The sequence below is a fragment of the Myiozetetes cayanensis genome, unplaced genomic scaffold (genome assembly GCF_022539395.1).
Source record: "Myiozetetes cayanensis isolate MyiCay16 unplaced genomic scaffold, myiCay2020 scf5-8, whole genome shotgun sequence".
Taxonomy (NCBI): Eukaryota; Metazoa; Chordata; class Aves; order Passeriformes; family Tyrannidae; genus Myiozetetes; species Myiozetetes cayanensis.
Window position 1 is genome coordinate 49654766 of NW_026087742.1, and position 23524 is coordinate 49678289.

General features: G+C 39.3%; 1 protein-coding gene across 3 annotated transcripts in view; it reads right to left on the bottom strand.

Annotated features, from left to right (window-relative positions):
• The window catches only part of DCLK1 (doublecortin like kinase 1), a 241751-nt gene that overhangs the window by 113339 nt on the left and 104888 nt on the right, over positions 1 to 23524 (bottom strand). For all 3 annotated transcript variants that reach the window (XM_050332448.1, XM_050332449.1, XM_050332451.1), the window contains exon 4: positions 5601 to 5700. In XM_050332448.1, coding sequence (XP_050188405.1) covers positions 5601 to 5700 — 100 coding nt within the window. The remainder of the gene's footprint in view (positions 1 to 5600; positions 5701 to 23524) is intronic.

Genomic DNA, 23524 nt, shown 5'->3' on the forward strand with positions numbered 1-23524 from the left:
TTTTATAAGTTGTAAGTAATCATGATAAGTAATCATGATGTTTTCTGGTTATACATACAGGCAACTTTTTCACAGCAGTGTGGATGAAAACTAAGAACTAAGCAAATATACATGCATGCATGCTGAGGAGATGGAGAATGGAAAAGAAGAGAGATGCACTTCAGTGTAAATCTGGACTGGAAAGCACATATGTAATCTTCTTGAAAGTTCTAATGTCCTTATTCATATCTACAAATCTGCCAGCTGGGTGGAAGCAAAGATTTATGATTTAAGTGATCAGACTTTCCTGCTAGAGATGCTTAAGCAGAAAAGTGAGAAGCAATGTCTCACATAAGTAGACCTATGAGACACATGGTAGAGAATATTCAAAGCAAAGAGCCTCCGGACAATAGATAAAGAAGTGGGCTTATGTAATCAAGAACACCTATTAAAAAGGCATATATTAAGAGAAATCCTACACAGAAAAAAACCTGAAGTTCTGTGAATGCATTTTTCATATGAACAGCTCATTTGACTCAAGTGCTACTACAGATTTTATTTAATGAACACCACATGATACTATATTAACAGCCACCTGATGATCACGCTAACAGCCTGTTCTGAGTCTTTACTGAAGATCAGCATTTGCCTTTTAAGAGTTTAACACAACAGAAACAAGTGAGTCACTTACACTGCCATATGGCCGAGTACTTCCATGCAGCATGAGCCGAGATGGGCACATGGGCCAAGGGAGGAGGGGATGTACTTTCAGCACAGCTGGACACGGGTGGTCTCAGTGAGGGGATATAGTTTTTCAGAAAGTTGTGAAACTGTCACAATTCTGGATGAATGAGAGACCCTGTTAATGTCATTATTGTCAGGAAGGAAATGAGGACAAGTAGTGATGTGCTGAATGGGAGGGAGCTGAGAGTACTCTGCCAATTGTCTGCAGCCCAATGAAAGGGCAGAGATGAAAATGGAGGTCCCGGAGTAGGAAAATAAAGGAGGCATTGGATGCAAATCCACCAGAAGAACAACTTCTTTTCTTCTACCCTTTCTGAACCATTAGTCTAAATGGTACATGCAGCCAGAGCACTGGTCCCTCCTGCCTTAGTTTGTTTCTGCCTCATACACAGAATATCTGTCTCCAAGGCCAAGAAGTTGTTGACATTTGAAAATATCACACAGCAGTGGAACACTTTGTATTTATGCCTCTGTTGAAAGCAAAGTTATATCTCAAAGTCCCCAGAACCCACCACTACTTTCCAATTGCCAAAGCACGAGTTTTTGAAGAGGGCAGAGTAAGTCAGCCAGCATGCTCTCCACTCCTAAGTCCAGCCAAAAGCTGCTTAGCACATCAGTCTCTGTCCTATAAATCAGAGTAGACGAGGACTATAACTTATTTCCCCTTCCTCCCTCTTTCAGGAAAGACAGATTAATGAAAGTTAGAGTAATATGACAGTTATTAGCAGGGATAAACATGATACTCCTGACCTTAACCATGGTTATTGGATCAGATGCGTGTGCATGCCTCCATGCGTACACACATGTGTGTGGACACCACAGGACTCAGATTTTCCTGGCAAGTTGTCTGCTGCTGGCAAGATGAAGCAGTAACACTGCTTGGCACAGAGATGCTGAGCAGAGGACTAACACAGGCCAGCAAAGTGAAATTAGGTTTCAAAGATTCCAGTCTTAATTTCCCCCTAAAATAGAGTAATTCTCATCATTGTTTCCATCACAGTAATATGTGCTTTGGACAAGCAATCTGCAGTTGTTTTCACGTCCAGACATTCTATATTAGTTACACTTTACTTGGAGGCAGAGACACTTGCTTTGGCCAGCTGAGACTGCAGCTTTTGTATATATGATGCATCTCAGAATGCGATGAAGTCTGCCGTACTTAGGTTTGTGCAACTCTTAAGCTTCCAAAGCACTCAGCCAACATCAACTGAACATAAAAATTAATTATTTTTAAAAATCTAAGCCTGATATTGCCAGTCTCAAAAACTCCCTTATTTTACAGTGCTAAGAAAGAAATACATGTATAAGCCAAGGAAATGTTCTCATTTAGGGCCAATCTCATGAGTTATTTATATTGCCAAATCCTATTTAGGTGCCTAAATTATAGCTGATTGCAAATATTTTTGTGAGCGTGGCCCTTAGACCCTAATCTCGGCCAAGACACAGCTGAAGTCTATAGAAAACCATCCTCTGGCCTCTTTGAAAACTGAACAACCATCAGCTAAAGAAAACGTGATTTTTGGGAAAGTTTCCAAAACTGCAAGTTAACAATGCCTGAAGCAGCCACTGCCATACTCTACAACGAGGAATTTTTCTTCTTACAAGGTGGCTGATGTCATGTGTCCTTCATTAAAATAATACTTTTGTGCTTACACTTCCCACATAAACTTTCTACAAAAATAGCATCACTACTGATGCTTGACAAACCAGAAGTATTTATTTCTTAATTTTATGCCCACTCACATGCATCTTCACGTCCCATTTGCAGTTTTCTTGATGGAAGTGTCTGTGGCTGTCATATCTACTGATAAGGTAAGATATGGAGATGATTGCTAGGAATTACAATGGGGGTAGTGCCTATGGTTCCTGCATTTCATGCAATAAACAGTGTTTTTAATATGAAAACCATCTGTACATCAAGGCAGAGAAGAAACTGCAATGTATAGTGCCGACTGCTTGTCTTTTCTCTTTGATGGATCTCTAATTGACTGACTTTTTTAAACTGATTGCCAAGGGGATATGTAATGCCTCTTCCCGAAAGACATAAAACAGAGAAGGAAGATGATATAAAGAAGGAACACACACCCTTCTTCAAGGACAGGTTTGAGCCTGAAGTCAAAGCAAAGAAAAGTTGAACTAATTGTTCAGCCAAAGAAAAGAAAATTGATGAGGCTCTTGGAAGCCCACAGATCTTTTCAAAGAGAAAGGAATCATCTGTTTCCCATGTTCACAGGAGATAAGAAAAGTAGTAATGAGTTTCATTTATAGCAAGGGAATCTGGGCCAAGATAGCCAAAAAACAGTGAGAAGGGTTCACCACTGGCACAGAACATCACTGGAGGCTACAGATTCCCCCTCATCATAGGCATTAAAGGGGTTTATTAGACAAGCATGTCAGAAATGAGATGGGGAGTGGTAATCCCACACTTACATGGGGAGATTGTTCACTAACTTGTAGGCTGGCTTTTCTAAATTTCTGACTCTATTTAGAAGGTGTTATCCATTGGCAAGAGCAAGCCACTGGAGCAGAATAAAGAAAGATGACTAGAGATAATGCAGACTGATGAGCCTTTGACTTTTCATTTCTGATAGGGTGGAATTAATCTCATCCTAAAAGTTTTTTTCAGCAAATTTAGAGACATACAGTGTAAATAAAAACAGGTAAATCAGGCATATAGATGCCTTTACAAAAGCAAACCAGACATTTCTGGAGCATAATTCACATGAACTGTTTGAAACATACATTTTCAACTGAGTTGATCAAACATCTGCCATCTATCATGTCAATAGATCTAAGTTTTATTTACTGGGAAAGAAACCTACTGTGAATGGCTCAGTTGCAGGTACCTACTCTCTTGATACCTAATGTTAGCTAAAAGGAATCCCAGAACAGGTTTTCCAATCCCAGAAACTTTGTCTCTTGCTCGCCTCTAGTATCAGGAGTTCTGAACCCAGACCACAAAACAAGGGCATTCTTCCTCCCTGAGAAGTAATTCCCAAAAGCCCAGGACCCTGATTGTTTACGTATTTATTATCTCTCCTTTTCTTTCCCACTTTTTAATTTTGCTATTCTTTGCTCCTCCAGCTGCAACACTTAAACTGTTATTCTCATCATCCGGCTGAAACAGAAATACTGGAGGGACGTAGTGACAGACTAGCAGAGTATTGCTTCAAGTTGCTTTTCAGGGAAAAAGAGACAGGCTTTACAAGACTTGCATAGTTGGACAGCACTTCCTAATTATTGTAATGTTCTTAGATTAACAACACACTACGATCACACAAATTTAATTTACCAGGCAAACAAGTTTAAACTCTTTTTTTTTTTTTTTTTTGTAATTCCCCAACTCTTGGTCCAACCTCAGAGGAGGCTGACTAAATGTATATCAGTTAGTACATCAGCTAACAAGTTCTCTGATACCAAACCTCCCAAGAAAGAGAGAGCAAAGTTGACGTACACTTCTCAAAGCAATTAGAGACATAGACTGGAATCTGATTTTCTCTCTTTTCTTCACTCCTTCAGTAAAAACAATAAATGTTCACTGAATCTTTACCTAGTAGAAAAGCAAACACTACTAAAAATAGATCATACAAGTTGTATTTTCAGCCTTTCAGCTTTTCTTTTTTTTTTTTTAAGCTCAGTATAACATGATTTTAAGCACCAGAGTTTTAGAGAGAGTTAGTGCTTACTCAAAAAGATGCTGATATGTCAGACAACTAAAGACTAAGCAGATAGCAGATAAGCAGCTATGTCCGTACTTTGATATGACACCTCCAAAAAACAGCTATGTATTTCAAAAAGGGATTTAGACAAATCTGTTGTCAGCACTTCTTGAGTCAGCGCTGGAAAAACCACCGCAGGATTCACTGTGAGGAGACACTGACAAAATGTCATCTTTTAGATAAGAGACACAAGTGAATCCAGACTACGCAGTCAGCTACCTGACCCTCCTCTCATCAAAGGCAAGGACTGCCATGCTGGCCACATAGCCACCTGGGAAACTCCTCTACTGCTCAAATGTCTTCCTTACCTTTCTAATTTCCATCCTAAAGATGTATAAAGCTATTTTTCCACAGTTAGTACATTTTACCTTGGAGGCAACTAACAGCAATTTCATTACTTCAAACAGCAGATCTGGTACTATTTGATTTTTATTTCCATATTACGAGGTCCTCTTGAGAAAGGCAGAATATGTTCTTGCTTCTGTCTGCGTCTGATACAAAACGTAATTCCCTTGCCCAGAAGATACCTCTTTTTTCAGTCATCCTTTAACTCACAACGTCAGGTCTTCACAAGTTGCTGCCTTCTCCTCACAAGCTAATGGAGCATTTGTCTGGATCCAGGTAAACCGAGAAGCCCTCCAGTTTCACAGGTTAGTCAGAGAAATACAATTGCACCATCTTGAATTGTGAATATATAAATGCATCAAAACCAATGATGAAGTGTTGAGGTTAAACAAGTAGGCACATAATGACTATGAAATAGATACTACCGTAAAGAAATTCTCTCTAAACAATTTTTCAGTCAAGTTTCTCAATTGTAAGAGCTGGAAGTCTGAGAGATTGTGATCAAGAAACACAACAAATTCAAAGAGCAAATAAAGCCAAAACACTAAGAAAGATCTTACCAAAAAAGGAGTTTTCCACCAAACACATAACTATTTCCTATGGTATCTGAAACAGGCTGAAGTCAAATTTTATGCTGCATAGGCAGATAGCTTTAATGTTGCTTTCAGACCTCTTATTTTCCATATTTAGAATCAAAATACTTATTCTATTTTGGAAATAAGTTTAGGTGATACAGCTTTAGCTTAATTAGCATGATATGGAAATCTGCCCTCAACTCTGGTTGTAAAAATTTTGGAAAATACATCTTCTTACCACTTTCATCCAGCAAGAAGTCATCCTGGTAACGGAACTTTTCTGGTCCACATGCAATAAAAATGTCATCATCACCAAAAAAATCCTGAAGGCACATCACCTGCAAGCAAAAAGGAAAGGAAGACATTGTATGAAATAATCATAATGGTAAAAATAAATCCCTCTTTGTCTCCATCTCCACAAAAATTCTTCACTTTTAATGGAATCAGCAGGGCTTCATCTTCAGACAAATTTCAAAGCTGTGCTCTGACCATCTGTTACAAGTGAGAAACACTTTAATGAACACTGCAAGGAAAGATAAGACAAAAAGCCATAACTGTCAGATTTATTACATGATGCATCAACAGGGTTTGAGGTAAATGCCTTCTGTTTGCGCACAAGGTACTATTCAGTGAATAATTGATCTGCTTTTGAGCCCGTATCTCTATCTTTTGAATGCAATGAAAGAAGGTTACAACTTTATACACAGAATGAAACTTAGTTATTTCAGCAAAATCTCCCTGACAGGGAATGAAATTCACATATGTGAACTGAATCTTCCTCACAAACTCTTCCTCTATGCCAGGAGAGTCAATGTGAAATCTCTTCGAGGGCCCCCAGCTGAACAGGCAAATCAGATGAGCTGAGAATAATTCTTCTAGAACTGAGTAAAAGGATAAGCTCTTTCTTATTCCCAAATACGAACAGTCAAGATTACACTGGTATACTTTTATGTTCATACATGAGATTTCAGAGGAGACCTCATTGCAGACTTTCAGTACTTAAAGGGGTCCTGGAAGAAGGACAGGGACAGACTTTTTAGTAGGGCCTGTTGTGATAGGACAAGGGGTAATAGTTTGAAACTAAAAGAGGGTAGATATAAGGAAGAAAATTTTTATGATGGATATTTTTATATAGATAGCATATATTTATATTTTTATGAGGATAGTAAAACACTAGAATAGAGTAGGTGCTCCATCCCTGGAAACATTCAAGGTCAGATTGGATGTTCCCCTGACCAACCTGATCTAGTTGAAGATGTCCCTGCTCATGGCAGGGGTGTTGGAACTAGGTGAGTTTTAAGATCTCTTCCAACTCAAACCATTCTGTGATTCTATGATCTCCTTATAAAAGCTTTTGGTCCACAAGGCACTACTTAACAATTTAATCTTTGTATTCATATGGAATTTCATATTTAAATCATATTAAAAAAAGAATCAGTGACTTTCCTAAAACCTGACTGGACTTACTGATCCAACTTTGACAAATTTTAAAACCAAGTTAGATATCTGACTACCTTGAAAAAAAACAAAGATACTTGGTAAAGTCCGTTCACTTCACAATTACAAGAAGATTTTAAAATGCTATATTTGCTTTTTTTTATATAATGTTTTGTAATTCAAGAGTGTACTAATGTTTTAACAGGCCAATTTCACAGATTCACAGAATCACAGAATGTGCTGGATTGGAAGGGACTCACAAGGATCATTGAGTCCTGCACAGAACACCCCCAAGAGTCACACCATGTGCCCAAGAGTATTGTCCAAATGCTTCTTGAACTCAGACAGGTTTGGTGCAGGGAGCACTTCCCTGGGGAGCGTGTTCCAGTGCCCAACCACCCTCGGGGTGAAGATGCTTTTTCTAAAATCCAACTTAAACCTCCCCTGAAACAGCTTCAGGCCATTTCTTCAGATCCTGTCACTGGTCACCACAGAGAAGAGATCAGTGCCTGTCCATCCTCTTCCTCTCAGGAGGAAGTTGTAGACCACAGTGAGGTCTCTCAGTCTCCTCCAGGCTGAACAGAACAAGTGACCTCAGCTGCTCTTCATTCGGCTTCCCCTCAAGGCCCTTCACTATCTTCATTGCCCTCCTTTGGACATTCTCTGTGAGCTTAGTATCTTTCTTAAATTGCAGTGCCCAAAACTGCACACAATATTCAAGGTGAGGCTGCCCCAGTGCAAAGCAGAGAGGGACAATCCTCTCCCTTGACTGGCTGGTGATGTTTTGCCTGATGCCTCCCAGGACATGGTTGGCCTTCCTGGCTGCCAGGGCACTGCTGACTCAGATTCAACTCGCCATCAACCAGGATCCCCAGGTTCCTCTTCTTGGCATTGCTTTCCAGCGTCTCATTTCCTAGTCTGTACATACATCCAGAATTACCCCATTGCAGGTGCAGAATTCAGCACTTTCCCTCGCTGAACTTCATAGGGTTGGTGATCGCCCAGTCCTCTAATTTGTTGAGGTCTCTTTGCACGGCCTCCCTGCCTTCAAGGGAGTCAACAGCTCCCCCCAGTTTTGTGTCATCTGCAAACTTGCATAGTATTCTCTCCAGTCCCGCATCCAAGTCATTCATGAAGATTTTGAAGAGCACAGGGCCCAAGATGGAGCCCTGCGGAACCCCACTGGAGACAGGTCACCAGTCTGATGTTTCCCCATCCATTATTACACTCTGTGCTCAACACATGAGCCAATTGTTCTCCCACCACATGATGTGTTTATCCAGCTGTGTGCTGGACATTTTGTCCAGAAGGATCCTGTGAGAGACAGTATTGAAAGCTTTACTGAAATCCAAAAAGATTACATCACCTGGATTCCCTTGATCAGCTAGGTGAGTCAGCTTGTCATAAAAGGAAATCAGGTTGGATAAGCAGGACTTTCCTCACATGAAGCTATGCTAGCTGAGACCAATGGTTGTATTTTCCTTCAAGTGTTTTTCAATACCTCCCAGAATAGTCTTCTCCATAATTTTACCAAGCACTGAAGTGAGACTGACAGGCCTGTAGTTTCCTTGGTCCTCCTTCTTGCCCTTCTTGAAAATCGGAACACTGTTCACCAGCTTCCACTCAGCTGGGACCTCTCTAGATTCCCAAGACCACTCAAAAATCACTGAGAGAGGCTTTGCAATGACATCAGCCTGCTCTTTGAGGATTCTGGGACGAGTCCCATCAGACTGCATAGACTTGTGGGTATCCAGCTGGAGCAGCAGATCCCACACAATTTCAGGGTCGACAGGAGTTGATCATTCTCGCAGTCATAGTCCTCCAGCTCAGGGCACTGAGATCCCCTTGGTCTGTCACTTGTGTTGAAGACAGAGGCAAAGAAAGTATTAAACACCTCTGCCTTGTCTCTGTCCCTGTTTGTGAGGTGACCATCCTCACCCTGTAACAGGCCAATGATATTTCTATACTGTCTGTTGCCATTAATGTATTTGAAAAAACTCTTTTTATTGTCCCCCACATTTCTGACCAGCTGCAACTCCAGATGACCTTTGGCCACATGAATTTTCTCCCTACAGAGGCAAGCAGCATCTCTGAATTCTTCCCATGTCTCTTGACCTTTCTTTCACTGGGCATACGCCAAGCCAGCCTTCTGCCTCTCCTGCCTGACTTCCAACATTTGGGAATTTCCTGCTCCTATGCCCTTAGGAGGTGATGTTTGAAAAGTGATCAGCACTGATGGATCCCAGTACCTGCAAAAACATTTTCCCAGAGGACCCTACTTACTAATTCCCTGAGCAGCCTGAAGTCTGCTCTCCTCATGTCCAGAGCTGAGGATTTGCTGGTACTTTTCCTCCTGTCAACAGAGATTTTAAATTCAATCACTTTGTGTTCACTGTGGTCAAGACAGCCCCCAATCTCACTTTGCTCATGAGATCCACTCTGTTGACAAGCAGCAGATCAAGGAGGGCATCTTTCCAAGTCAGCTCCCTTAGGACCTGTTCCATAAAGTTGTCATCCGGGTTTTTTAGGATCTTCTGGCCTAGGTTGTATCAGCTGTGTGATGCTCCCAGTTGATTTCTGGTAAGTTGAAGTCCCTCATAAGGACAAGGGCAGTTGATTTGGAAGTACCCCTTAGTTCCTCAAAGAATAATTAGTTGGCAACCTCATCCCAGCAGGGAAGTCTACAGCAGACTCCCACAATGACATCCACATTACTTGTTTGCTCCTTAATTCTTACTGGGAGGCTCTCAACTATGCCATTGCCAACTGTGAGCTCCATACATTCTAACCCTGCCATTACATACCCACTTCACCTCTTCTGCCCTGCCTATCCCTCCTGAACTGCCTGTAACCATCCAACAGGGCACTCCAGTCACAGGACTCATTCCACCAGGTTTTGCTTATGCCAGTGATATCAAATCTTTGGGACTGGACCAAAGCTTTGAGCTCCTCTTGTTTGCTCCTCAGGCTGCATGCATTGGTGTAGAAACATTTCAGGTGTGTTACAAGTCTACAGACAGGAAAGCAACACATAAAGAATCTCTAAAAATTGAAAAAGAAGTTGAAAACAGTCCATCTGATCCAGACAAACCCCCTCAAAAAAAAACAGTGGAGAGCAATTCAGCATTTCAAGCCTACAAAAACACAAGTGAAATAATTAGCTAACGAGATTTTGCTAGATTTTGGCATTAAAAAAAAAAAAAAACACATTATCCCCCTAAACCAAAGTAATTGGTGTCTAGGCATTATAAAATTCATACCATGCTTCCCAGAAACATGCCTGAAGGCATCTACAACAATTATGAGCCTCTATGGTAGAAATATTTTAAAGAAGAAAAATAGTGGTACATGTCGTGACTAGCTTATAGAGTAAGATTTATAATCAAAACAATATTAAAGGTAGAATATTAGCAAATGAAAAACAGAAAATTGAGAGAACAACACTAGATGAAATAAATACCAAAAAAAGAGACAAAGGTACTTCCTAAATTATCCTTTCTTTAAGCAATGCATATAGTTGTAAATTCAGGTCTGCCACAACCCTACTCCTATGGCCATTTTCATTGTAACACCACACTCTACCTGAACACCAGCATCAAAAATGTAAATATTTGACAGAGCTTTTTATCATGTTCCTACTCAGTTTACGTTCTATTAGTGTATCAGCCTCAGCAATCTTTAAATAAACTCATTTATTTCCCATCTTTTTTTTGTCCACGACATATCCTGCCTGTCTTCCCACCCCATACTCCCACCAAGCTTCAAACATCTCTTCCTTTCAGTCAAGTTCCTCTGAAATTGCCACCTCTCCCACAGCATGTACAAAACTACTAATTTGTAGATTAACATTAAAAATCCCATGATTTCCTGTTTGCCTCTTAAGTTTGACACACTTCTGGGGAGAGATAACCTCTACATTTGCATTTATACTAAGCAGAGTATTAGAACCAAACCAGTAATAAGTGACTCTAGGCACAAAGTTGAGCTATTTTGACAACAAGCATAAATAAAAACTCAATTCATATCTGATTTTAAAAAATTTATGCATTTAATAAAACTCAAAAATGCCTGACTCTGCACAGTTAAGAGGGTTTCTTTCAAGCCTGAAAAAGACATTAAAATGCAGGTAGCTCAACTACGCCAATATTTAAAGCACCTCAGGTTCAATCAGTGCAATTTATATGCAAATAAGAAAGAAAGAAAATAGGATTAACACATGAAAAATAATTTGTACTTCGATATCTTTGGCTTTTATTAAACTTTATACTTAAAATTTAAGAAGTTCTTATGCTTGCCTCTTTTCTCTGTGCCCTCAGTTTCATACTCTGTATGTAAAATTACAGGGTTTTTTGCCTCTGAGATTTTAATTTGGGAATTATAATTCTAGCTCTTAGAAAGCTCATAATAAGGTCATAATTTCCCTCCAAATCCATCTTCCTCTGGAATAACTTCTACTAAGGTTTCCAGTTTCTTTTTCTATTATTATTGGAAGGCCTGAGATATCCTTCCCTGTCTGCATTACTAGTTACAGGGGGTAACCTGGACGGGCCACGCACCCACAGCCACCGGGGAGCACAAAGCAGATCAGCGGAGCTGGCCCAAAAGGAGCAGAACAGTAAAACCTGGCTACAGGCCCAACCTCAGTACTGGCTTTGCATTGTATACACCAATTATTTTCACTTTTCCCTCTTTGGTTAAACAGGTGAGTATCTGGAACCAATGAGAAATCTACTGTGGAGCCTTTTTTTCTTTTTCGTCCTGAAACATTTAATTTCACCTCCTTGAAGCTGGTTTCTTGTTATGGAGACCCTCCTTCTTAAATCTACTAAAGACAGAAGAAATTGTGCTTCAAATTTTGGAGCTCAGAATAGCAGCTTGTAGAGCCAGTAACTCGTTACATTCTCTCACCACAAGTAAGAAAGAGCAGTCAGTAGTGGTGTGGAGGAGGTGCAGAGTGAAGGAGAGAGGAACAGAGAGGAAAGAGAGGGAAAGGCAAGGGGAAGAGGGGGAAAGAAAGAGGGAGGGAAGCAAGGAGGGAGGGAGAGACAGAAAGAGTAATTGAATCAATCTATTCTCTAAAAGCATGAAATGAAAGTCACAGATGCAAGCCCCTTTTATAACTTCTGTATTCTGGCTACTGGGGGATCAGGGACGTTTTAAATTTACATTTTAAAACACATGCACAAAAAAACCCAGAACAAAATTCTCTGCATATATCAGCAAATCAAATACTTTCCTATTGTTTTAAAACTGACCATATATCAAGTTTAAACTGAAAAAACTGATTTCTTTTTAAATAAAAAATATTCAGAAAGTAAATTTTTCCACTGTGTTCAGGAAGAGTTTGTAGCACCAGCACACTACACCACCACCACCACCACTAACTCACATTTTTGTTACAGTTTTCATAATGCTGGGTTCTTGGACAGAAAAGAAGGAGGGGGTGTTCTGTGTGCTTGTCTTCTTTTAATAACAACAACTTAATTAGAGTCAAAGCTGAAAGCTATTTTGAATGAGCATTGAGAAAACCTCAAGCTGGCATGTCCTCAGGCACCACAGCTTTTGGAGCTGAAAAGAAAAGCAAGGACAAAGAAATGAGGTAGTGAAAAGTAAAAAGATGCAGGAGGTTCTAAGGGGAACTCAAATGATATGGGGTGTAGGGGGTTTATGAAAAGTAAAGGAGAAATGAAGCATGGTAAAAGGAAAATATGAGGCACTAAGGAAGGAGGAGACATGGGCTGCCAGCCAGGAGCACACACCAAGGGTGACAGAGGGGTAATCGAGGCTGGTGGGGAAGGAACAGTCCAAAGGAGGGGGTAGGCAGGGAGTCAGTGGCACATGCCTTCCAGGCTTCACCCCACGGTCAGCCAGCTGGGAAATTTTAAATCTATTTTAAAGTAGCTTTCTTGAACCTTAAACAATCTCATGTTGAGTTTGATTACCATTTCCCTGACAGTGAAAAAGATGTTAAGAAAATATTTCATCCTTGGAAAAACCTTACAGTTTAAATGACTCATGATTTTAGGACTCTGACTCATTAATTTCGTGTCAAGTTTTACGAGTTTTATTACAGAGCTCCCTCTCATTTTCCTGATACTTTTGGTTCACTTAGCCTTGCTGTTTAATTCCTAGACAGGTCTTCTTAATTATTCACGTTAAAGGAGCTCACTATTTTTCTCTTTTTATTTTTCTCCTTGTATTTTGACTGTGTCTGATTTTTCAAATCAAAAACAAACAAACAAACAAAACCAAACCAAACCCAAAACAAAACCCCCAACAAAACAGGAAAAAACTCCTCCTTGTTTTAAGATTCAAATTGATCTCTATTGTTGTTTTCCCTTCATTTGTCTTCTTAACTAAGCTATGTTTTCCACTGTCCACCACCTTTGCAGTATTTATTTTTATCCATTTCCCCACTCTTTCTCTATTGATTCATGGAGGAACATTTCAGATTAGATACTGAACTGATTTTACTGTTATCTACCCTGGCGTTCAATAACAAGTCTCATGACAGCTATGGATATTCCTGAGACCCTATAAACCACAGAATCAATGAAATAGTTTGGGTTGGAAAGGACCTTAAAGATCCTCTAGTGCAACCCGCTGTAATAAGCAGGGACATTTTCAACTAGATCAGATTGCTCAAAGCCCTGTCACTGGCTTTGAACACTTCCAGGGATGGAGCATCCACTTCTCTGAGTAACCAGTTACATCGTTTCAGCACTCTCAGAGTAAAGAATTTCTTCCTAATATCTAACACAAACCTACCCTCTTCTAGTTTAAAACCATCTATTGTTAAAATGCCTACTGTAACAGGCCTTGCTAAAAAGTTTGTCCCCAGCTTTCTTGCAGATTCCCTTGAGGTTATGAAAGGCTGCAATAAAGTCTCCCCTGGGTCTTCTCTTCTCCAGGCTGAAAAATCCCAGCTCTCTTGATCTTTACTTCATATGATAAGCACTCCAGCCCTCTGACCCTTTTTGTGGTGCTCCTCTGAAGGCCTTCTGAGAGCAGAGCAGAGGGGGAGAATCACTTCCTAATCCTATCAGAAATACAGTAAAAGAAGAGACCTTCTACATTACTACATTTATCTCCCAACCAGTATAGGGTTGCTTCCCATATTAGCTTTCCCAATGCTTTGTTCAGTTTTGTAACATACTGCTTACTGTGTAGAGCTTCCCTTAAAAGACAGACCAGTAAAAATCAGAAATTAATCCTTTCATACTGGTGTAATTGCTTTCTGGGCAATTTCTGTGAAATAAAAAATCCAAACATATCAATAATTTCAGCAAGAGGAAAGAAAAAAATAATTGCTTCTAAATACTTCTTGATAGCAAGGCTTTTTTTTTTTTTCCCCCTTAAGGAACATCAACCACTCCATTCTGTGTGAAAATATCCTTTCTGAGGGAAAGGAATTAGACCTCAACTGGAATTCACAGACCATCACATTTGAATATTTCCTTCAAGTTTAAGGCAAGTCTATTTCCCTTCCTGTTGGCTCAGGCTCTGAGGCTTTTATTCATGCCCTTTCACATCTACCTGTCATTAAACACATGCTACTTCTTGAGATCCGGTCATCTACAAAAAATATCTTTTATCATCAGCGTATATGTACTTCCTCTCTCAGCTTCTGATCCAAGTTCTCTCCTCAGGTGATGGTTTAGCTGAAGGCATTGGGAAGTATCTGCTACACATTTCTGAAGTTAAACAGCACCAAATTCATTCTTTTCTTTTGGAGTGAAATCTCCATGGTGACAACTACATCATCAAGCTGTGAGAGCTTTTCAGTGAAGAAGAGCATTTTATCATGAGATTCTCATTACAAGAGTGCCCTCTGTAAATGAAGAGGAGATGTTACTATAAGGGTTTCTGTAAATGAAAGGATGTTACCATAGATGTTCGAGCTGGCTGAAGCTAGTCTTTACCGACTGGCTTGTGTGGCCACACTGCAGGTTAATGCCTCTGACACAGTATGTGTGTCTCCCCAAATTAGGTGACCACAAGGTGAAAAACATGAATTTTTTTGTACTCAAAATCAGCAGAAATAGTTTGCTCTCCTGCTGCCTCATAGGAGCAGATGGAAAGCCAGTCAGCATCCTTGTGCCCTGGGGAGTCACGCTTCACCCGCTCCATGCACGCTTTCTCCTCAGCTCTCTGCTGGTCAGCGCTGGCTCAGGACTGACCTCTCTTCATTTTGTTCCCTCTGCCACTAATACAGAGGTTTCTCTACTTTTTTACTGTTGAAGATGTAATATCAGTCCACTTTTACAATGTGTGTATTCATCAACATCTATTCTGTGATATACACACCTCAGTCTGTATGATCTCTATCCAGCTAAGACTTGGCAAAAAATTTGGTAGGAACAAAGCATCTATTTTCCTCAGTTAAAATATGCATTTCTCCCTGGGTCAGTAAAGTTTTTTCATAAGGACAAGAAAACCTGTCCACACTGAGCTTTACAAAGTAATTTAAGTATCCCCAGCTTTGTTTTTATGTGTTGCACTAAGTGACGGTACACCTCAAGAAAAAAATCAAATTAAGATCCCAGATTTTGAAAATGGGGCAAAACAGTCTTCTTGAGAAACATGTTCAACTTTTGAAAAATCTTTTTAAAAGCTTTCAACTTAAACCTTTAAAGTCAGATAAAGACAGTAGAAACTTTGCAGTTCTAATGCTCTGAAACTACTCTACCTTGGTCCAAAACATTAGGTTAAGCCTGCACAATTTCTTTGTTAGGTTAAAACTAACTTAGTAAGCAAGCTTCTTTGTTATAGAATTTTAGGAGAGGAGGGGATATTTTGCAACAGACACCTCATGGGCTTACTGTGTGATTGCAGTACTGAGAAGTACTAACATTCAGATTCATTAGAGGTTTCTCTACAGGAACCACTAACATGGACATTTCAAACTTCTCCTGTCTCAACCAGCTTCATAGCAGACAGGATAAGAGCCATGAGAATGTGGCTCCTATCCAAACCCAAAAATGATCCCTCCTTGAGTGTTACTTTGACAGCTGCATTAATGCACAATTGCTCTAATTAGCTAGTGTGGAGCAAAATAACAAGGATTCACACAGGAAAAAAGAAAAATGCATCAACAAGCCTAAAGTGGGCATCTCCTCCTTTCACCTACTTTTGAGTCTCCTGCATCAAATATAAACTTGTTGCCTCCTAGTTTTCTGACCAGCTCAAATTTCACTTCCCTCTGCACCTCTTCTGTATGAAAGTCTCCAGCGCTGACTCCTGTTCTCACAGCCACCTCTAACTTAAAACACGACTGTTGCCCTCCCACTTCAGTACTCTCTCTTCTAAACTCCGTTCCCTACATCATACACCACAACAAATCTTGCCCAAGACAACTCCTGCTAGAACATAAAGCAAGGCAAAAGTAGTTCTATGTCCTCTACTGTCTGACCCAGGGTGACACAGAAAGTGGGATCAGGCCTTCTTACTCCCTCTTTTATTTGTACTAAGAAAGGAGTACTGAGCTGCTCTTCCCCCAGCAGCTCTGCTCAGTAACAACTACAGGAAGCAGCAGCTGGCCAGGTATCTGTCATTGTAACACAAGGCAGAACTACTCCTACATCTGGGGACAACAAACATCACAGGCGTTATCTCAAAAATAATTGTATTAGCATCAATAATATTGTTTACATATTTTATATTTTTATTAATAATTTTAAAAATACAGCTGAAGTACTGGACAGACTGTGCAGGCAAGTAAGCAGAAAGGCATACTCATGAGTAATTCAAGGACTGTGGCAATTTCTAAACAATGTTTTTGGCAAAGAAACAGGAAAGTGAACTTTCATATTCAAAAGTCCAGTTGCATTAAGAAGTGAGATGTCCATCTGTCACGAATGCATCCCCAAGCATTCTTTTTCCCTGTCAACTATGCAATGCATATTCCTACAGCACAATAAAAAGGAAATTAGTTTGCAGCCCCAGACAGATCTTGCTCATAAAATTCAAACACATACACCAGTTAAATATTTCTCCGAAACAATTAATCACTTGGCCACACCAACTACAGTCTTCTTTTGCACTGAAGCAAACTGAATCCTGCTAATCATCATAAAAAATACCATAGCAATTGCACAACAGATCAGCATGCTTGTGATGGATAATTCAAACATGAAAACAAAGCTTGTACAGGGACAGAGAGGGAAAAAAAACCTCCTCACACATTTAAAATAAATCAGTGTTAAACAGAGGATGTTTTTCAGAACAATATAACATTGAAAGAAGGGTTGATTTAATACCGGAAGATGTAATTAATGGGCCAGTGGAAACATTTTTAAGACTTGATGGCAGAGTTCAACTACATCTGGATTAATTTTTTTTCTTCTGCCATATTCATGTATTTTCCTTTACCAACTGCAATACAACACTACCGTTTAGTGGTCAGACACACGAAGTGCGGACTCCAGCAGCCCTCCTGTATTTTTGTCCAAACAGGTGGCAACTGTTTGTAAATACTGTACTCACATAAGCCTAAGAACCAGGAAATTAATATTACTTTAATTTCTGATCACTAAGAAAAATAAAATTTCTTTGAATTCAGGTGCTTGCCTTGTCAGAGGTACTAAAATAGTTTCAGAAACTGAATTTCAGAATGTGTATGTACAAGAGAAAAAAAATTTACACAGTAGGGTTTTGCTGAAAAAGATAAATGCAGTACCATGCTCCTGTGAGTTATTTATTTAATTATTATGATGGAATCCTACTGTTAAACACTCAGAAAAACTAAGCACAGAATATGTTGCCTATGATTTAAGGAGCAAGGAATCCTAAGGAAGCTCCTTCACCCAGTTTCACTACTATGGCTAATATCCTCTGCGTCAAGATGGTTTTTAATTTTACTTACGTGTCATTGAAATAACTGTTATCCTGCAACTGGACTTGAACAAAAAGTGCTGGTTTCAGAGCCGTCTCTAAAACTATCTTAAGGACTTGTCAGTGCTTAAGTTCTTCAAAAGGTAGTGACACTTGTAAGCTCATTGGCTGAAGGAGGCCTTTATACGACACAACCTCTCACAATAGAAAACCCAAGGGGTTCTTCAGTTATCATTCATGTTACAAGAAAATAATATTTTTTTCCTCAGGTGGAATATTACTTTTTAGAATACCATCCAAGAGGTATTAAAAAATTAAAATCCACAGCTTTGTTCTGTTTGCAGTTAACAGCAAAGCACTGGACTAGTTTCTCATGTCTGTGTCTAAAGTTTCTAAAATAAGCAAGAACAAGAAATTATGAATTTTCATTGTTCACATTTCATGACAAATTTTAGCTGATGATCCCTCTAGTTGCTTAGAGTACATAAATGAGGAGGCAGAGACCAACTAGCTGAAATGAATTCATTCAAAAGATAAAGGCAGTAAGGTGCCAGTTCCTAGAAATTATAATTACAGGTTTCAAGATAAGAAGGAAATGTCTTTTTGAAGTACAGATAAAAATATTTTTCAGTGTAAGCTTCTAGTGCTAGTTGAAACTAAGCATTGTACTCAGTCATGCCCACTCTGTTTAGTAAACGCATTATAGAGGCCCACTACATCAAATGGCAATTAGGGGGTCAGCGATTTCTGAAGTCGTTTTAATGTACTTCCCCTCAAATCTTGCAAACTTGCATTTCATTCATAAATCTCAAAACCAAGGTGCACATGATCAGTCTTTCTCAAAATCTGATTTTTCCAAATACCTGCACATCAGTAAAGCCTTTTAATTGCAATTTCTCCCTGAAATCAATACAATTTTTCAAAAAAAGACACTCTCACTATTTTACCTAAAAGTGTACAATACTGTTATTTCCATGTTCAAGTAAGAGATCTATCAAACTCATGCTACAAGGTAAGTATGAATCCTTGAACTAACTGTTAGAACAGAAGCACTTGATTAATTTTTTACCTTGGCCCACTATGTATTTTTCTAGAGGTCTGCTTATTTTTGTGAAGTTCTGCTCAGCAGGAGGTTGTAAGCTGGGTCCTTCTCTCCTTGGCTGGTCAGATGCTGCTCTGTACCTTCCCAGCTGGGAATTGTGGGACCAAGCTCCAATCGTTTTTTGAGGCACTGGGAGATCACACAACCTTCCCTTGGAGTCTACTGGAGACATGGATTCTCTGGGAATTGGTCTAAATAAAATTTACTACTTGTCTGGATCTGAATCCAGATGGAAATACGTAATTTTACTTTAGATACTGCAATCCCTTTATAACAGAAATGTGGGAATATTTCTGCCTTTTTTGTTCATATGAGAAAGAGTGTGTGCACTGCAGCAGTAGGTCAAAACATGAAATTTGTAAGAGTTAATATCTGAACCGAACCTATCATACCTTGTACCTGCAGCAGAACCAGATTTCAACTGGTGATTCAAGTAGCAGATGGACTGTGCAAAAACATATAGCTACCCAAATACATTTAGAGATGGGAGACTTATTTTCCGTTCTTTGAAAGTGTTTTACTTCTGAAATCCCAATGCTACAATGCAGGCATCACCTTAGTATCCATGACAAAATGTTATCATATTAATTTACTGACTAATGGTGGACTCTGATGATAATGCCATAAATTCCATTTCTTTCAGGCATAATCATTAATAAAATGCATGTGGGACAGCGCTCCATCACATAGTGCCTGGAACATAACTCAGATGTATGATGGCTTTTGGCTAGATACACATGCTAAGTTTAGGCTCAGCGTGCAGCACTGAAAAAGAGCGACATGGTTGACTTCGGGAAAAAAAAAAAAAGGAGGAAAAGGGAAAACAGATGTCAAGGTTTCAACAAGTCGTTGCACATTGCAGCTGGAACCAGCACAAAAACAACACAAGTATGCCGATAATGTAGCATTTCATGTAACGATAAGGGCAATAAAATAGCATAAAATGCAAATCCTCGAATGGCTAAACACCTTCCTCAAATTCCAGAGGGTCAGCTGGGTTGAACAATAATAGTAATCCTTTCAATAACCAAATCAAATGATTCAACTATTAAAGCTCTTCATGCTCAAGAAAAGTGAAAATTGAGAGATTCCCTTCCTTCTAAGTGCAGAATATGGACAATAAATCAAAAATTCAATCCAAACAGACATTCAGATGCACGCAATCTCATCACCATCACTCTTAAAACTATTTGGCAATAGTTTCCTTTATTCAACAGATGTTAACAAGATGGATAGAGAGCATGTTAAATAAACATTAATATTAATATATAAGGATCTAGCTAGCAAAGTCACTGTTCAAATTATTTATGTCCCCAAGAGCATTTCTTGGGAAAATATTTAGGGAATTAGTCTTGCTAGTAACTATTGTAAGTTCAAGGTATTTCCATTAACAAAGACCATATCTTTTAGAAAAACTACTAAGCAATGTAAACATGGTCTTCATGTGCAATGTGGACTCTGGTGAAGAGATTCGTGTAATTGCCATTCTCTCTGGGCTTTGGCTCCTTAGGGCAGAGCAGCAAAGGTAGGAAATGTGCAGAAAGGGAATGTAACTTACAAAAATATACAACATGAAAGAGTTCAAAAGCTTAAGGATGAAGAGAGCGCAGACACAAGCAATAAACACAAGAATCTGTAATTTTAAACCAAGCTCTGTGGAAGAGACACTTTGGTCAGAAGGTCTTACTGTCTACACATCACAGGCAGGTTGGTTATTACAAGTGTTAAGATTTCTTAAGCATGCTGAATACAGAGATTGCTTTTTCATGTAAGTGTTTCTTACTGAAACACAGCCTGTTGCTTGTGAGTCTTTCAGTAAGAAGGTCCTGAGACATTACTAAATATAGCAAGAAAAAAACAAGCAGAGTTTATAAATCCATGAATATGACATGAACCATCAGGATTAGAGCTGACATCAAAGATAGCAAGCAAATACCTCAGACTGACATTTGGAAAAAGGACTTAAAAGCAGTGATACACAGAGTCGCAACTGACTACTCAAAAACTTGAGAATTAAAATGAAACCTGCTAAGAGGTAGCTACACAAAAAGATGCAGTCAGTTTAAGTTTCAAATATATCCCTGCCATCAAAACACATAATAAATTAGCATAATAAGGGGAGTTGAAGAGGAGATTTCTCAAGCACATCAGAAAGTTTTAGCATGATGGCATAGAAAACAATTCCTTCAAAATCTTTAGGCACTGCTCTCATTTCAGTGCTTTTCTGCAGCACAAAAGGAGGACCAGATCCCCAGGAGGACAGCCAATTTCCACACTGCACCCAACTTTACTGTTTGCACCCAGAACAACTCAGGAAACAGAGCTGTATCCATATACATGTCTCTACACATCCCACGTATATCAATATCAACAGATCTAAAGATCCCAGGATCAATTTACAACTGCCAGTATAATGAACCAGAAAACATCTGGTCTATAAAGAAGGGAAAAAAACCTCAAACAAACAAAGATAAAGGTTTGTCCAAACAGGTTATCTCTTCTAAGTTTAGGTATGTCTGTGATCTGTCATAGCCTGAATCCCTCTCCTGTGCTTGCATATGGTTTTGTTATTGTTAGTTTGGGGTAGTTTTTTTGGTTAACTAAGAAACTGAACTTGGTTGCCAGCTCAGAAGCAAAGCAGAGGAAAAGCATCGTAACCACCTGAGAGCAAAGATGATGCTGTGGAATGCTAATTGTCAAAGCTGGGTCATTTGTGCTGCATTAAAAAACAAATAATTACCAAGTCAGGCAGAAGTAAAAAGAAGGAACTGAATACACAGCCCACAGATGGTGACACACTCTGATGGGGATGGAAGTAATTATGAGTCAGTCTTAGTACTGGGACTATTCAAGGAGTCCTTGAATGATATTCTCAAATATTAGGCACGTGACAGGGATAATCGCTCTCATATTAACGGCAAGGCTTCAGTTACTCCGACTGGCTTCATTAGTTTGGAAGTGCTGTTAATTACTTACAGCAAGTGCAGGTAGTGCTTCAAAAAAGTATGAGAGGCTTTTATTCCTTAATGATACTGCAGTAATAACTTGATACTGGAATCCAAATTTTAAGTCTTTTTGTTTCTTAAAGGAAAACCTTGAAAAGGGGGAATATGAACACAGAAAAGTCATTTTCACAACCATTCTTGCAGAGTGCCACCATGGGCATTAGTGTTCAAGGGCTGTCTGCATAGTCACTCTTCTCAGTGTAAGTTAGGCAGCAATGTATATGAAAAGCATTTGTTTTATATTAACAACATAATTACAATTTTCTGCAAATTTATAACAGGCAACAGATTCACTCAGCCAAAGATATCTCAAACACACACACCCTTACTTGAGTTTCCCCATCATTTAAAACAAAGTTAAATCTACAATCCACAAAGATACTTCTTTCCACCCCTTTGCATTTTTCTAGTGGCATTTTGCCTTTTGTTCAAGATAATCAGCCTTTAGTATATCCTTCTTTGCAGAGGCCAAGAGGTTGTGGTCGTGTTTTGCCTTCTTATAAGAAAAATGAACCTGAAAGTACATAAAATGCCTTTTGCCTACTTCAGAGCAGGTAAGCTGGTACAGAAATAACCTACAAGGACCCAGAATAAGCTCTCAGTAGGAGCCAGAGTTCAGCACCACCAGTGATGGATCCATATAAGGGCAGTGGTAGGATGCAGAAATATGTTTTATAGACATTTTTACTTGGTGATGTATGATTTGGGTATAGTGTAGGTATTAACAGTCCTTCCAAACAGAAATATACAATTTGTATTTCTTTTCACCTGCTATTATACACAGAGAGAATGTATTCACAAAAGTTAAGTTCATGAACAGAAAGTTCTTGGATGGAAAGAGACAGATTTTAGAAAAGGTGGTTAAGAGAAGGAGCAAAACTTTAAGTGTTTTGAATAACCTTCAAGAGACGTCTCTCTGCTGACAGGCATAGTGGCTTACAGTCTCAGTAAAAATCTCTAGTTAGCCTTTGTAAATACATTTACTCAGTGTCCCTAATTGTCTCAAGACTTTCTAAACCTGTGAATTAGTGCAGAAGAGGGACAATATAGAGCACTAATAGATATGGGAAAAGAGGGAATAGAGGGAAAAGAGCACTAATAGATATGACATATCTAAAGATCCTCCAGAGTGCATTATAATTTGTTTCTGCAAACAGAAACTTGATCACGCAAGTAATGTATTAATTTATTTAAAGTGACCCAGAAGTTAATGGAAAAATATTCAAGAGGGGAAAAGCCACCTACACTTGAATGGCACAATGACTCAACCAATTTGAAGGCTCAGGAGAACATAAAGATCTAAGTTACTTTCTGAGGCATCTTCTAAAACATTTCCTGTGCAAAGATTACTGTCTACCTCACTGAATTCATTAGTGGCCACTGCAGAATGAACTCACTATTGAAAAAGAACCGACCGTGATCCTAACGGTAGGCAGCAGCCTTGCCTTCCCTCTTAGCAACCCGTGAATATTCAAAGAAATTAATACTGTTTCCAAATGAGGCTAAACAGTTCCTTATCCTACAGTGGCTCCAGAGGTCTTCATTCGATTTTAATCACCCAGAGCGGATTTCAAACACTCAGCAACGTATGCCGAACTTGCTTGAATTACCATGTCTTTGCATGAGTGTAGCTGGCGTGAAAGGTTAGCGTTATGACATTTAAATATTCATTTGAAAGCAGAGATGCCTGTCGAGAGCGCGCTCAGAAAACACAGGCGGCACGGAGAACACCGTGCAAGGAATCTGGCTGCAGCGGAGCGGAGCTGCCGCCCTGCGCTCGCACAC